The sequence below is a fragment of the Podarcis liolepis genome, assembly GCF_965112155.1.
Source record: "Podarcis liolepis genome assembly, chromosome: 11".
NCBI classification, from domain to species: domain Eukaryota; kingdom Metazoa; phylum Chordata; class Lepidosauria; order Squamata; family Lacertidae; genus Podarcis; species Podarcis liolepis.
The window spans coordinates 45,652,294-45,669,820 of NC_139565.1; the positions used below are offsets into that span (position 1 = coordinate 45,652,294).

The 17,527-nt window shown below is 42.2% G+C and overlaps 2 protein-coding genes across 2 annotated transcripts in view; both read left to right on the forward strand.

The window, feature by feature from the left end:
- Positions 1-17,527, forward strand: part of LOC310688916 (uncharacterized protein C5orf34 homolog) — a 429,478-nt gene that overhangs the window by 107,546 nt on the left and 304,405 nt on the right. The window lies entirely within an intron of this gene.
- FGF10 (fibroblast growth factor 10) overlaps positions 1-17,527 on the forward strand; it is an 85,443-nt gene that overhangs the window by 61,213 nt on the left and 6,703 nt on the right. The window contains exon 3 of the mRNA XM_083466295.1: positions 12,678-12,781. Within this exon, the coding sequence (XP_083322421.1) occupies positions 12,678-12,781 (104 nt within the window). The remainder of the gene's footprint in view (positions 1-12,677; positions 12,782-17,527) is intronic.

Below are 17,527 nucleotides of genomic sequence, written 5' to 3' on the forward strand. Positions count from 1 at the left end.
AGGGACATAGTTCAGAAGGCAGAAGCTGGGAAATACTGGATGGGGAACAGCTAAGAGAAGCACTGGGAGAGAGAGGGTTAACAGGTTCACTGTCTCTGGAAAGCGTTCATCCGCTCAGCCCAAGGTCAAAGAGCAGATAAGGTGGCAGCACAGAAAGCACAGTGGTTACGAGATCAGGTTACAAGACGCGGTAGTGACATGGGTGACTAGGAGGGAAGTGGGTGGAAACTCTTAATTGGGAGCACCTTCATTCCTATGAATAGATTATTTGTTCTCTCGCTGTGATCATTAAAGTTTCTAACTGGTAAGAAGACTCCTTTCCCTTTGTTCTGCTTATCTACTGCCAAAGCGGGGAGGAAGCTGATTCCCTGAAGCCTGACAGCCATTGAGCTGTAGCCCTTCCCCCAAGATATAAGACCCTAGGAAGCTACCTGCCTTACACTGAGTCAGGCTGTTGCTCCATCTTGCTTCGTATTATCTACACTAACTGTCAGTGGTTTGCCAAGGTTTCAGACAGAAAGCGTTTCCAGCTGTAGCTGGAGATCCTAGGGATTGAATCTGGGGCCTTATGTGTGCAAAGCTAGTGCTGTACCACTGAGCTACAGTCCTTCTCATACAACCACACTTCCTAGCAGTTTCAAGAAGATATCAACAGTGCACTAGGGGATGAAAACCCATCTCAACAAAAATGGAGTGTTTCAGTTCATTTCTAAATGTTTCATGTCTGATAACCTTTTTTGGGGGGGGGGGGGTGACCAGTAAGTCAAGCAGATGAATTTGGACAGAGAGAGGCAAAAGAGAGTAGTGGGCTGACTTCATAACCGGACACTTGGCATCATTTTGAGAAAATGATAGCAAATTGGGCAATACTGAGTTACCCAGGCCTTGTAAATGCTAGAACACAATCTAATTTAAGTGGCAGGAGAGATCTGCGCCTTGTGTGGGTCAAGGGAAAGAAGGCAGCAAAGACGGCTGTCTTGCAGCAACAGGCAGCACTAGGCAAAGGATACACTAAAAGTGATTCAGAGGACTGGAATGATTTTGCATCATTAACTTTTAATTGGGGCGCAGCCGGAGGATTAATAATGCAAGTTCCAATAACCCAAAGGCCTCAGTTTTTAGCGTTGCCTTGAGCTCCTGAAATATTTAACTGGTAGGTGACCATCTGGTAAGATAACATAGTTTTGACTAAGTATGTAGCGATCTAAGAGAACTGATAAGAAGCCCTCCCTGAAGTAGCTCTGCTGCAGGGAACCTGCACCCTCTCAAACCAATGCCTGTCTTTTGACTTCTTAACACAACAGCTGCTTTATCAGTGGTGCTTGTCACCCAGTTGCTCTGAAGGGAAGGGAGGGGAAGGGGGTTTCTGGTCAGACTCCTAATTGGATTACCATTAAGTTGGGCTAGCCCACCGACCAAATGGTTCATAGAGAGGGCTTCAGGAATTTTACAGCCAGTGATGCAAATAAAATATACATTGGGGTTAGGCATGTTTATGTTTGCAATCCTTAGGGGTTTTAAGTGAGCTGATAAAAAGGGAGGAGAACAATTGAAAGTTGGAACCATTTGTGAATGTTGCTCCATAAGAAAAATTCAAAAATCCGTAAGTGGATTGCGGGGGACATGTCTCTAGAGGTAAATCACTTTCCATCTTGTTTAACTCTCAGACTCAGAGCTGCCGATAAGGAACAAAGCATGGATGATGCCCAACTTGTGGTATGAGTGCAGCATGCGTGATACATGGCAGGAGTGTGTGTCACATCTGAGTAAGAACCACACACCTGGGAACTGGCAGTCCCATTCTGTGCTGATTCCTGGCTCAGAAGACTTGGGGCGCACCTAGGCAGTTTGGGGCTGCATAAATGCAATCCTGTACACTAGATCATCATCATCATCATTTTACTTGTATGCCACCTTTCCACAGTTAAAACAATGCTCAAGGTGGCTTACAATATGAAAAGATTTACATAGTTACAAACATAGCAAAGTAGTCATAAAAATAAATAAAACACATCAAAAACTACATAACCAAACTGAACAATTTCCACATAAAAATAAAGATACGAAAAATTAATTTCAATAACAGCAAAAACTCCCGACAAAACTTCCCCCAAAACACCCCAGTCCTTGCTGGGTGGCAGCAGCAGCAGCAGTTCTTATGAAGCCTGTCAGGCCCCGCCCTGGGCCAGGTGGAGAGAGGCAGGAACGGGGCCCTCGGTCTCCCAGCAGGTCAGACTAGATGGTACATTCTTGTGCTTTTGACTAAACTTAATGGGACACCTCCCAGCATTCACCAAAAAAGGGCTAAGGTAAAGGTAAAGGGACCCCTGAGCATTAGGTCCAGTCGTGGCCGACTCTGGGGTTGTGGCACTCATCTTGCTTTATTGGCCGAGGGAGCTGGTGTACAGCTTCCGGGTCATGTGGCCGGCATGACTAAGCCGCTTCTGGCGAACCAGAGCAGTGCACGGAAACGCCGTTTACCTTCCCGCCAGAGCAATACCTATTTATCTACTTGCACTTTGACATGCTTTCGAACTGCAAGTGGGCAGGAGCAGGGATCGAACAACAGGAGCTCACTCCGTTGCGGGGATTCGAACCACCGACCTTCTGATCAGCAAGTCCTAGGCTCTGTGGTTTAACCCACAACTGGCTACTGCTAAACCAAGGAAAGTAGTTCTGTGAAGGAGTTGGGGGCCTTCAAGAGAGAATTCTCAGCATCCTCACCAGACTATAATTCCTAGGCCTATTGCACTGTGGGGAGGCTATGACAATATATACCAGTTGTAGTGCAGATGTGCCCTTGTGTTATTCATGACCCATGAATTCATGAGGTGGCAAAGCTACTGGCTGCCTAATTTAACATGGTCTGATCTTACTTGCCATACTGCAGTGGCAGCTCTCAGTACTTATTGCTGAAGAAAGCAAACAAGAAGTACCAAACATGGCATGGAGAATTAGTTGAAAAGTAAACCAAGGCAGATTTGTCGATTTGTTTCAGCTGGAAGCAGTGCTCATTCTTCTTCATCTGACAGTCATTCCAGCATGGAATGACTAACGCTACTGGACCGAGTCACTTAAGAAATATTCACTTGCTTACTCAAATGAGCCCACCCATGAGAGTGACTGCGAAGAGTACGCGGCAACACTGTTGAGAAAAGGGTGCATCTAATTTTGGGCCCAGAATGCGCTCTTGCTACTTTCCCGCTGTGAAGGCGAACAAAACAAATATATCCGACAAGTATCTTTGGTTCTGTTTCTTATTTGCTTTTGAAGCTCTCTCTTGCTTCATACCCAAAAGCTAACGATGCATTTAAAAACTACAAAGCAAGCCACTTGCAAGGGAGAGAGTAATACTTAACACATATATTGAATACTAGCTTAACCTCAGCTACCAAAAGCCAACAAACAGAAGAACACAGTGCTTTCAGAATATCCTCACATGCAAACTTTGGTCTGAAGTCTCTAGGGCAGGGATGGGAGGCCTCTAACCTCTAGTCCTCCAGATGTTCCTAGACTGCAGCTCCCATCATCCCTGACCATTGGCTTCGCTGGCTATGGCTGGTGGGATTTGGAGTCTAACAACATCTGGAGGGCTACTATCCCTGATCTAGCAGAGCATTAAGGATAGCTATGAATAAATTTCTCCACGCTCTTGCAATCCTCACTGGGCAAACTGGTGGGCATAACTATGACTCTTTAGAAGTCAAAAGTCACTTATTGTCATAACTACTGGGTGACCCTGTGCATGATCCTGGTGGAAACGAATGTACCTTTTGCTACATGCCAGGCAAACACTGTGTTTTCTTTCCAATATTAAACTAAACAGGCACTCTGATAAATCATCCTCCCTTCTGTGAGTAAGTTCTAAACTTCCTTTAATGAAGTGGTTGGCATCCATCCGTCTCAAGAGACAATGGAGTGTTCCTTCAGGGGTGAAGTTGAACTGCTGTGTTAGCAGTGCCAAAGTGACCACCCTGGGGCACAAAGGACAATTCTTGGTTCATTTTAGGACAAGTTTCCAAGCTCATGTCATAACCTGATGATATTCAATTGATACTGTGAAGCAGAAAGCTTGTTCCATAATATCTAATGCACTCCCAATTTTGCAAATATCTGAAATGGGAACTGAACTAAAAATGAAACCAGTTATTTGCAAGTTTCACCAGTATTCAAATCATGAATGCATAACCATTTTCCCGTGGGCTCTGTAACATTTTCAAATATTGGTTTAAATTAGGAAGTGGGACCACCTATGAAAACAAATTGTTAATAATGTGAATTGCATCTACTGAAAAGTTGAGAAATGGTTCATGCTTTCAGAAATATTCCAAGAGAACATTTATTCTACCCACAGTTGATATTTGTTGGTTTTCTTTCTTTTTATCAGCGGGGGAAATGACACCACACGAAACTGGATTTATTTATGTGAACTTGGTTCCCTTTCTTGTCATGTATAAATGTAGGATCTGCTGAATAGCATCCTCCAAGCACTCATGATTTTGGAAGGGCATCCTGTCCTATAAGTAAGGAGAAAAATAGCAAATGTATTTTAATTACTCCTGCCTGTCAGAGAAAATTATTAAAATGCAGTGTGACACTTTGTTTTATAGAGATCAGGATTCATCAACGTGGTACTTTCCAGAGGTTGAAGCCACAGCGAGCATGGCCAATCACATAATCAGTCTTGGGTTAAGAAGCTGGATGCTAAGCAGGACTGGAGAGGTCCTGGAACTGTGGTTCTTTTTGAATGCCACTAAGAATAGGATGTACTAGGAGAAAGGACCTAGGTGGACCGGGGGTGTTTGTGTGGACCTACCAAGGACCTGTAGAGCTCTTTCTGAACCCCCCCACTCCCAGTTGAGGGACTCTTGCCAAAGGACTCCCAGAGTCCTGGTGCCACCCATGAACAAATTGTTCCTGGATCTGGGAACTGATCTTCCTTGAATGCTATAATATGAATTTCCTGAAAATTCATTTGATAGACCAGTAGTACTAGCCTATGTAGTAATTTGCTGTTTTAGCAAATTGCTGTTTCATCACCAGCCTTTGACTCTTTCCACAGTTGCCTGTGATTTTCTCCGAATGCATTCAGTTTGCTTGTCAATATTTTCTGAAAAAATGTGAGCGCAAAGAAGTTAGGAAACAATGCTCACAACCACATAGGGCTCTTGCTAATGATTCCCCTTTGTGGGGCAAGATGACCAGCTATTCTTTCTCTCCCTTGTCATTTTGTGTAATGAGTACTTGCTTTAACTATAAAAGGGCAGTTGATTTTAAGGTAAGTATATTTGGCTCCTTTAGGGAACATGCTTCAGACTTCAGGGACCTATAAAGTGAGCACATGTAATGTCCACAGGGCATATCTCATGTTGATATTTGGAATGTTTCTAATTATAATGAGTTGGGAATGATTCGGGCACTGAGAACCATGCTTTTACAGTGGATGTGGTCAAGTGGGATTTACCATAATTGTTGCAGTTTACAGAGTTCCGACTGCAAAAGAAAACCCTCAGTGTGCTATCTGTCTTAAAACAATTATAGAGACCACAAGTGTGTGTTCCCAAAATTCCACAGGGAGCAAACATGAATTGAGCAACTACTGACGAGAATCGGTAACATTGTTTTATTGCTGTTTTGCTTGTTGTCAATGTCGTCTTCTGTTTTACACATCTAGCAGAGGTAAATGCTTTTTATCATTAAAACCGTTGTTTCCAGCTTTTATTATCTGAACCTTCCTGGGGACCTCAGAGCCTTAGAGACTGTGAGCCTTCACAATCACTAAAATCAATCAGAAACACCAGCTTAATGCAACCACACTTGCACAGGTCAAATGGCAAGAGCCTGAGTAGATGTGTCCGTCCCCCCTCCTTCTTCCTTGGTTGCAGCATCACAGATGTAGAAAAACTAAGAAGGTGACGCACCCAGTTAACAGGAATCCAAAATAACAGAATCAGTGATGATCGGGAGTAGAATTCCCCTCTGATGTGCACAAAGCATTTTGGGATTCCTTTTTCTTTTCTTTTCTTTTTAATAAATCCTGTTTTGTACCTATGCTAGTCTGTAACCTTTGTGGTTATAAGCCTTGCATTGGAGGTTCATTGGAATCATTTACAGTGGTACCTCGGGTTAAGAACTTAATTGTTCTGGAGGTCTGTTCTTAACCTGAAACTGTTCTTAACCTGAGGTACCACTTTAGCTAATGGGGCCTCCTGCTGCCGCCGCGCCGCCGGAGCACGATTTCTGTTCTTACCCTGAAGCAAAGTTTTTAACCCGAGGTACTATTTCTGGGTTAGCGGAGTCTGTAACCTGAAGCGTCTGTAACCTGAAAGAGTCTGTAACCCAAGGTACCACTGTATTGATTTACCACATTTGTATCTCAGCTTTCATCCAAGGAGCTTAGGACGTTCAAAAAGGAATAAGCCCGTTGTATGCATGCAACTACCATGAGAGCCACCGTGGAGTAGCAGGTAGAGTGTTGGCCAAGGGTATGGCAGATCAGGGTTCATATCCCTACTCAACCATGAAGTTTACTAGGGGATCTTGAGCCAGTCTGTCAGCCAAATTTACCTCACAGGGTTGCTGTGGGGACAAAATAGAGAGGAAGGGCACAATGTACAGCACCTTGAGCTCCTTGGAAGAAAGGTGGAGTATAAATAATAAATAAACCTGTGGTGACTCAAGCCCCCTTGAGTCCCAGACTGGGGAGAAAAGGTGGGGTGTACTGTAAATAAATTGTTGACATCCAGCTGTCTCAAGAAACAATGGAGTGTACCTCTGTGGGTAAAGTTAGCAGCACTGAAGTGATCTCCCTGGGGTGCAAGCCTGGACAGAGTGCATGGGTGTCATGGGCTGCCCAGATGACAAGACACCCTCCCCCCTTTCTCAGCCTCACTGATGTGGTCCAAAGGAAAACAGAGAAATAGGTTTGGCACCAGCTTGGCTGCAGGAGTGGCTGGAAGGAGGCCTACAAGGCAACAACCAACCCTCTTAGAGATTCCACTCTAGATTTGTGTATAGTTTACTGCTTAGCCTTTTCTTCTTCTCAAGATATCCCGCAAGGCAGCAGAGCATTAGGATCAGAGTTTTCCTTCTCCTAGATGGGCTACCTCCCCAGGTTGATAAGCCCAACTGCCTCTCACTTTCTACAGCACATGCAGAAACTGCCTTCTTGACCATTGGACCAACTCTTAGCCTCATCCTCTCCATCCACCAGAGCCTGCAGGGGAAGTTGCTAAGTCACTGAGGATCTGAGAACAATTGACTACTCTTGCCTCGTTTAGCCAGCCAGTCGAAGCCATTTCCCAGGATGTGGCCGCTGTTGCATGCTGACAGTTTCTAGGAGCCACAAGTGAGAACTGAGTGCAGGGTAGGACCAAAAGTGGGCAAACTACCTCAGAAGGAGTATCATGTGTCCCCTACCAGAGCTACTACTCCTCCTCTAACACCCCCTACACCCCAGTAAATAATGATAATAACAATGATGATATGTTAAGGTGAGAGTTGAAAGGTTAAATTCAGAGCAGGGGTATGCATACAAGGTCCCAGTCTGGCGCTGGGTTGTTTATCAGATCTTCACGCAACTAGGGACCTTTCTGCACTTACCATATGCAGTTGCTGTTGAACCCAGAGTTTTTAAGAATGAATTTGTAGCTGATGGTCTGTTCCTTTGGTCACATGTCACTGTTATTACAGAGTGAGTCACAGGCTTTCATTTCCCTACTAGAAGTGAGTTGTTCCTAAACTGAGAAAAGTGAATAGGCTGTAGTCGCACCCCTTATTTACCCTCGTATTCCTCCAGCCAGCAAATGTCAGAGAATGAGAACATGCAAGAGGGCATTTGTGGTGTGTGTGTGTGTGTGTGTGTGTGTGTGTGTGTGTGAATGATGCCTAGCATTCTCAAATTCTAATCTTGTAGATTAGAAGGGAAACTCTGCGTACACCTCAGCTATGGTGAACTAGCTTATTGTAATGACATTTTGTCTGCAGCTAATGACTGATGTCATGGGGAAGCACTTCGACTCCCTGTCTCTTATCTACCAAATCTCTCCTCTGAACTGAGCTCACAGCTTGCACCCATCAGAGGGAAGCGGTGTCTTCCATGATACGCCCATCAGCCCCAGCCCCTTCACTCAGAAGCTGGGATGATGCTTGCACACATGCCACATGAATTAAAATATCAAGCAGACTTTACAGATCTTTAACAAAAGTTGTATATTTTTTTTACAGAAAAAGAAAAAGTGGAGGTGGGAGTAGTATGTCATTCCTAAATATTAGCTGAATAATGGTGACATCGTGCAGCAGCATGCCAGGAAATCTTGAGAATCTTTTTAAAAGCCCAGCAGCTATACCACTACAAATGATAAGTGCAGAAAAGTCCTTTCACAAAGGTGTTGGGGTTTTTTTAAGGCAAGTCCAATGGAATGCTCTAAGAAACCTCCCTGCAAGCAAGAATTCTGGACAGAGATCTAGTGACTAAGATTTCATGCCTGAAACAGGGTTTGAACCCAAGCATCCCTGGCTTTGTACTCTGCACTGTTACTTTCGCTTGGCTTGAATATTTTCCAGAAGTGAAACTTTTCAAATATTTTGTTGTTTGGGTTAAGCAAGCACAGTGTTGTTTTGAACATCTATGCATGGGATTTGACTCAGTTGTTGCATGTGCAGAATGAGGTCCATTCACACAATGGCACTTCCTACTCCCTGAAAGGCAAAACAGAACAGGTTTAGGGGGTGCACAGGGTGCATGCAAGAAGGCAATCTTGTTGCACACAGAGACCTTGTTCCCTGTGTGCATACCGCACTTTGTGCTACATTGAATTCCAGCCAGTATTTTTAATATTTTACATTGGGTCCTATTATTCCCATTGAGAGCTAGTTTATAAATTACACAGAATGAGAGTGGAGATCCTATGGTAGGAGAATGTTTGGGTATACCACTACATCACACATTTTTCATTTATGTCCCTAATTCTTCTTCAACAACAAAATTATCTATATGTAGCCAGCTAACAAAACAGACTGACAGGTTTAGCATAGCACTCTGCCCAATCTGCTAGTTTTATTGTGTGCAGGAAGTGTGTTTTTATGTAGGGAAACATGAAAAAATAAGACAGACAGACACATATGCAACCTGAAACGGTAGATCCCAGAATTTCATCACCTCTGGCAAGTACTTTATTCTGCATAATATGTAGAACAGCTGAGGTCTGGATCTGCCGAGAGGCAAGAAGGAGAAATGCCTTGTACATCTGATATTTTGTGCTATTTTCAGAGAGCTATTTGGGACCAAACTATATGTGACATTAATTGCGTGGTTTTCTCTTGAGGGCAAGCTTTTTCTTTCATAAAATGGCAATCTAGATCAGGGCCATGACTTAGGAGGTGAGTTCACCCCTGCATCTCCTATTTACATTGGCGGAGTCGGGGGGAGGCAAAGGTATTGAGGCTACAGGGGAGGCAAAGGGTTAATGCCCCCTATCACCCACATCAGGGTTCTGATCTGGATTGGGCCATCCCCACCCTGCCAATTTGTGAAAGAAAAACTGAAGGACAAATGTCATCTGTAGTTGGGACTTAGGAGCTTTTATTGTGGGTTTGGGGAAACTTTTGACCCTCCAGATGTTGCCGTACTACAACTCCCATCATCCCTACCCACTGGCTGTGATTGCTGAGGCTGATGGGGGTTGTACTTCAACATCTGGAAGCCCTGAAGTTCCCCACACCTGCTCTGCAGCATTATTACTAAGAGAAATTAAGTTTTAAGTGGATATCATTACTCCAGGCATCAATATCTCCAGCCCTATTAGAGAAATAGTAAACTGGCAACTTAAAAAAAAGAAATCAATAAGGAACTTTGTGGGAAATTGTGAAACTATTTAAAATTTGTCTTCCAAACCCATAGCTTATACAACATTGCTGCAGTCTAATGATGTGTTTTTATGTTCCATTTTTACAGAATAGTGTCCTCACATGCTTTCTGTTATAGTTTGTACTTTTTTAGACATGCTTCTTCAATCCAGCCCTCCAGGGTTGGAAACTGACAAGATAAGGCCCAGATCCTGACTTTCCTTTAACATGCAGGCAAATGGCTCAAACACTCAGACATGGCAGGCCTGTGGCTGTTTGCTGCTTTTCATGATTTATATCCTGTCTTTCATTCTAATGCCTTTTTACGGTGGCTTGCAACAAGTTGCAATAGTACAAAAAGCAACAGCCAAGATTTGCACATACGTACACAGGGAAGCAGCCCTTACATCTCTGGCTGATGAATACAGCTTTCCTTTCTTTGGTTTTGCAGTCCCAGGGCAACTGTTGGGATGGGAAACCTGTAGTCTTCTGGATGTTGTTGAACTTCAGCTCCCATTAGCCCCAGTCAGCTTGGTCAATGGTTTGGGATGATTGGGAGTTGTAGTCCGCTGGCCTTCAGATTCCTGGTTTAGTAGATTGCTAGTCCTAATTGCATTCACCCCAGATTTCAGTTTACTGTGGATTTGTTTTCATAGTTCATTAAAACTCTGCCTTTTATTTCCTCTGGGGAATTGTGAACCCAGTCGATAAAGGGTTTGCAGTGTTGCTGATGCAACTAGACTGTGACAGCATCATATCTGGTTTGATTTAAACAAGCATAGTGGAACACATTCAAATTTCATTCTTGTGGCACACAGTGTAAATGTGATCACTTCTGATGAGCTTCTTCTAGGTTACCTAAAACTATAAGGCTATAAAGGATAAATGTGAGGATGTGACCAAGTGTTTCTAGAAAAGTGTTGCATTATGATATATTGTACTAAAATGCACTGCACGGGCCAAGCGGCTGTATCAAAGCAAAATACATGGCTGGATCATTCCAGTCCTCAACACTTGCCAGTTTCAGATTTAAACAATCTGCTTTCCCACTCTACAGCACCCAGAAGTTTCACAAACATTTGAAAAATGATACTTTATTAGTCGATCCAACTGCAGTTTGTTTTAATGTGTTGCAATCCTTACAACTATAATATGATAAAAATATATAATTCAATTTGAAACCGTTTGAGCATAAACTAATAAAATTCCTTGAAAATGCTAATGCTGTGAGGAATTAATCCAACCTGGCATTGCAACAGAAGCCACAACAAACAAACATGTCCTTATGAAATAATAGCTTGTGTTCTTCCCCATTTCTGTCTAACAAGTGAAGGACCAAAAGCATATCAATCACGACAGGGAAAAGATGCCAGCTAAAGCGACAGTGGGAAACAACTAGGCCGGCCCTACCATTTGCCAACGGTGGATTGCAGCAGAGTGCACATAATCAACCTGACCGTTTTCTCCTTCCTATTTAACAAAACTAGATTAAAATGGACAGAATTTTTTTGCCCCTTTCTTTTTGAGACTGCCATGCCATCTGTGAGTCAGATACCAGACGGCACCAGTCTGTCTGTATGGCATTTAACATGTGATGGGCTCCACACCCCATGACCATTGAACCACATAACTGTAGCGTTTCCAACAAACAGTGGCTCTGGAGTCCATTTTTGGAGCCAGTCCTTTCTGAAGATTGAGTTCCATTTGATTCTAACTGGAGAAGTCAGCACTGGTCGTATTTATTTTCATTCGCACATTCGCACTCCGCCCTTCCTCCACCCTTAACAAAAGATTTGACTATATAGGAAAGTTGGCTTTGAAATTGATGCAAGGGCACAATCTGATTTAGGAAGGGTCTTGTATATGACATGCTACTGTACTTGTCCTAATTCACACACAGTGTCTAGGACAGCACAAAGGTCTCTTGAAATCTGTACCCATGCATCTCTTTTAGAAAATGTTACCAGCATTTAGAGATTTTGATTATATCAAGTAGTATAAACATTTTATAAATAAATGAATATGCAAGTTTTCAGACAGCTACTAAGACCAAAGAGGTATGTAGATTAGTGTTGATATATTTTGTGTTTGTGCGTATATGGCCAATAAAGCTAATCTGCTTTTTTAAGTGTGTATTTGGAAGTGCTGGACATGTACGCACAGCCCATCCCTGTGAAGCTCTGCCCATAGTTGTTTGGGGCGGGTGAGGGAAACTAAACATATTTTATTATGAACAGACTGGAGTGGTTTTTCTGTTATCTGACTGAGTGAGACAATGTGTGGCATCAGAGTTAGCCTAACTATACTCCAGAATGTCAGACACGCTTGCCAAGAGTGGATGTATCAGCTTTATATGGCTGGGAGATTTAGTTTTATCTTAATGTCCTAAAAGGAATAAAGTGCTTACCACTGTTTCTGTGTTTTGGGATGACTCTGCCGGTCTATTGCCATATGCTATAGATTTAATTTAATGCTGTGGTTCCTATGTCTCTTTTGATAAATTTCGGTGAAAATCTACACTAAGAAGGGTTGAGCTATTTCAATATTTATGGAGTTTCAAATAGAGGAATAGGAAAGGAAACACTGTAATTGAAACAACATTTGTGTATATTCTTGCCGTGAAAGTTTCTGAAGCGGGTTTGTCAGTCGCTCTGGATATTAACAGGATTTGAGTGAGGTTTGAAAAGATCCATTTTAATTCTAGCTCTTTATCATAGTTATCCAAAACATCCGCCCTCCCCACCACCACCGCTCTCCCCCTGCTTTAATGATGAGATTCCAAATCTTAGACCTGAAACCATTCTCATTTTCCTTTTCTCCTTGGATTGTAGGCATATTGGAGATAACATCAGTGGAAATTGGAGTTGTAGCAGTTAAATCCATTAGCAGCAACTATTATCTAGCCATGAACAAGAATGGAAAAGTCTATGGTTCGGTAAGTATGTTTCTTTGCCTTTATTTATTTAATCTGTTGTATACTGTTCCTACGCTGGTCCCATTGTACTGAACAGGACTGTTTTTGGAATTGGGCAGAAAGAGAGTCTGCTAACTTGTTTTCAGAAGCAGTTGGGTTTTTGTATATATATATCTATATATCTATATAGAATAGATATAGATATAGATATAGATATAGATATAGATATAGATATAGATATAGATATAGATATAGATATAGATATAGATATAGATATAGATATAGATATAGATATATACCGGAGTAATGGAGTAATATATCATCTCTGAACAAGTTTTGGCATAGATTATGGCATTTGATTTGAGGCCATGTTTACTGAAGTTTTAGACCACTGTTCTTCAACCTTTGGTCTCCAGATATTGTTGGACTACAACTCCCATCATCCTAAGCCAATGTACCAATGGCCAGGGAAGTTGGGAGTTGTAGTCCCAAAACATCTGGGGACCCAAGGTTTGAAGAATATTGGTTTTTAAAAAATATAAATATCCAGTCTTGATCCTCTTATCATCTCACCTCAATCTTCTTCCCAATCTTTTGCAGCCCTATTAAATTTTCCCAGTCTATTAATGCTCTGTATAGTTCAGAAAGCAACCCTTTTGCTCTATTTTTAGCCACCATTAAAACAGTTTCAAACATAGTGGTTTGAGAGTTCCTCCCCTTTTCTAGGATCATTAGCTGTATCATTTACTGATGATCTACAACTCAGCCCAAGAAGATGTCATAAATAGATATTTGTGGCTGTATGGCCAAGCCCCATAATTTGTTGGAATCCCTAGCTGGTTTCTTCCAATTCTCTCATGCCCAACTGTTCTAACCATATTGCCTCTTTAATATAACGAACATTGCTAGGTTGTACCAGATGCTAAATGATACAGGACTGTAGCTCAATGGTAGAGCCAACTGCTTTGCATGAAGAAGATCCCAGATTCAATCTCAATGTAAGACCAGGAGATTCCCCCTGCCTGACAACCTAGAGAGCCACTGCCAGTCAGTTTAGACATTACTGAGCTACATGGACCAATGGCTTAAGGCAGCTTCCAATATTCCATATTCACTCTGCCTGATTCCTAAACTATAGGAAGCTTGCTTTATCACTTCACGCCATACATTCTAAAGCTCTTTGAAACCTCTTTAAATTGTCATGGCTTACCCAAAAGATTTCTGGAAGCTGTAGTTTGTTAAGGGTGCTGAGAGTTGTTAGGACAATCCTGCTCCCCTCCCAGAGCTACAATTCTGAGAGTGGCTTAAGCGTCAATCCAGGGAACTCTTGAAACTGCAGAAGTCTTTGTTGATGGCAGGAATTGGAACGGGGCCCTTTGGCATCCAAAACATAGGCCCTTCCACTGAGCTATGGCTCTTTCCCTAACTATGAAGCCACCTCCTACTAGGTCGAACTATTTTCCTTCTCGGCAGTGGCGCCTTCCCTGTGGAATGCCCCCCCCATCAGATGTCAATAAATATAGCTTTTAGAAGACACCCAAAGGCAGCCCTGTATCAGGACGTTTTATTATGTTTTTATGTATGTCGGAAGCCAGCCATGGTGGCTGGGGCAACCCAGCCATATGAGTGGGGTATAAATTATTATTATTATTATTATTATTATTATTATTATTATTATTATTTGATCCCTTTAACTGGTGATGCCAGGGATAGAACCTGGAAACTTCTACCTGCCAATCATGTGTTCTACCACTGAGCTATTGTCCATCCTTTCAAGGTAAAACTACCTCTTCACTCTTGAGTGGGCAATGCTCCACTCATGACTTAAGCAAGCAGCTAGAGAATTCTCTCATCAGCTCGTTTCGCCTAAGAAGCTGGGTGTTAATTATTTCAAGAAATGCTTATATTTTCTTCCTGGATTAAATAGCCCCTGAAATATCATGCTATTTAAACTTCATTGCTGCCTATGAAAATAAACACCTGCCATTCAGTAGCTACACAGTTTGAAAGCCATGTTATGAAATCTCGAATAAAACTGAAGCCCAGCTGCATTATTATTTTTTTAAATAATCAAAAGCTTTTAAGTAATTCTCAGGTGTGTGTTCAGTTTTCTTTTCACCATTTTTGCCAAAAAACATGCCATGATATATCTCTCACAACTGTGTTGTGACATCACGTAATGTGAAAGCAGGACTGCAGCAGTGGAATTTGAGATCAGCTCACCCCGTTCGCAAAAAAAGGGACAATGCCTGCCGCTTGCAATTTCTAAAAATACTTCTGTTTTAAAAATAATTTATATTGTTGCCCAACAAATCAGGTGTGCCTTTTCGGCTTCTTAAAAATGATTTAATTGATTGATTTAATCAAGCTGCAGTTCTCCAAGCTAGACATTGATCCATAACATAGTTATGCCCACCTGTTGACTTCCTATGTCACAGCGCAATCCTGACAATGTCTCCTCAGAAGTAAATCTTACTCAGTTCATGGAGGCTTACTCCCAGGTAAATGTGATTAGGATTGCAGTCTCAACTCCAAAGATCTAAAATTCACAAAATATTTAATGTTAATTTTTTAAAAATTAAGGTGTTGGAGATTGATCTTTCCTCCTCCCATAAGTCAAAGAAGGAATGCCTGCCTGCAAAATAGGTATTTAAAAATTGCATATTTTTCCAGAGGCCGTCGTATAGTCAGAACAATGGAACCCACATGCTTATGATCCAGATTTGGAATTGAGATCAAAATACCAGAGGGTCGAGAGTGAAAGTTCCCTATTGGCTCTGATATGCAGAACGTTTTGTACCTTAGCACCAAACCCATGATTAACAGGTTATTTTATAACCTTTCCAGAATGTTCTAGTTAGAACTTTTATTCCCAACAAGACCTCCTATGCCTGGATTCAGACTGGCATAGAAGTTTGGCTTTTATAAGCAGATGGATATGAAAAATAGCCTCAATAAATTTTTCCTAAGGAAAGCTCTCAAAGATTTCCAGCCTAGTTTTTTCAATAAGATATGAGGCATGTGCAGAACATGTGTAGAGCAAAGGCGAAATCAGTTCATAGACTTGATGCTCAACAGAACCTCCATGGAGCTATCCTCATGCAGGGAGAGAGACTATTCACTTCACACATATACAGCCATACTTTGAAATTTGCACATCTCTGAATTTTGCAATGCAGGTCTCTTGGCAAGTAGTGTCTATGAAAATATACACTCACTAGGGTAAAGCTTGCATAAAAGTGCAATTATTAGTGCAAATAGCATGCAAAAATGCATTCTATAAGGGGAAAATAATTTTCAATAATGTGTATTAGGCAAAAAAATGCAAACAAATGTGTGCATATTAGGAGAAATTCACACTATAACACTGATAAACTGTTCCGAGAACTTTTTTAAAAAATAAATCACAAACTGATGTGGAAATGTGGAGTATTTAAGAGTAGGAAAATGAAAAACAAAGAGAAACCAAAATTCTCTAATTTGCCAGTCCCTATCCTCTTGCTTGAGTCACATACAGTGGTACCTCAGTTTACGAACAGTCCTGTTTACTAACTATTCAGTTTATGAACTCTGCAAAACCAGAAGTAGTGTTCCGGTTTGCGAACTTTACCTCAGTCTACGAACAGAATCCAAATGGTGGAAGGGCACCGGCAGCGGGAGGGAAAGCACAGCTCGGTTTAAGAACAGATTTGGTTTAAGAACGGACTTCAGGAACGGATTAAGTTCGTAAATCGAGGTACCACTGTATGTACCACTGTTTAGGCCCTAAAAGCCCTAAACGGCCTCAGTCCAGTATACCTGAAGGAGCGTCTCCACTCCCATCGTTCAGCCCGGACACTGAGGTCCAGCGCCAAGGGCCTTCTGGCAGTTCCCTCACTGTGAGAAGCAAAGTTACAGGGAATCAGGCAGAGGGCCTTCTCAGTAGTGGCGCCCACCCTGTGGAATGCCCTCCCATCAGATGTCAAGGAAATAAACAACTACCAGACTTTTAGGAGACATCTGAAGGCAGCCCTGTTTAGGGAAGCTTTTAATATCTGAAGAACTACTGTATTTTAATATTTTGTTGGAAGCCACCCAGAGTGGCTGGGGAAACCCAGCCAGATGGGTGGGGTATATCGTTGTTGTTGTTGTTGTTGTTGTTGTTGTTCTTGTTGTTGTTGTTGCTGTTATGTTAGCTTCCTTGGAAAGCAGGAGGAAGGCATTTTAAATGAATTAGATTAAATTTACTTTCCTATGCTTCTTTCTTTTTTAAAAAGAAGAAAGAAAAACCCACCACACAGGAAACTACCTCATACTGTCTGCCTTATACAGAGTCAGATCACTGGTCCATATTCAGATCATTTGCTCAGTATTGTCTGCTGTGATTGACAGTGGCTTTTGAGGATTTCAGAGAGGAGGCTCCCTCAGCCCTACCTGGTAATGCTGGGGAATTGGACCTGGGACCTGCAAGCTAAGCCAGTGCTACACCCCAGAGCTACAGCTCCTCTCCTTTAAGAACAGCAGAGCAGCTAAGAATGTGTGAGACAAGCTAGACACCAAGTGTGGTGTGGCTTGTGTAAATTGGCTGTACTGTACTGAGAGATGCCAGAATGTGCCCAACGCAGACGTGGCCTGAATCTTCTCTACTATCCTGAGTTTATGCTCATCACGCTGTCTTTGATGGGTGCATACTGCTTCAGCGTGATCAGATCCCATGCCACACTCCTCTAATACTTGACATGGGGGAGAAATCAACTGGGTAGGTGGCTGGGTGAGTGGTGCAATTGC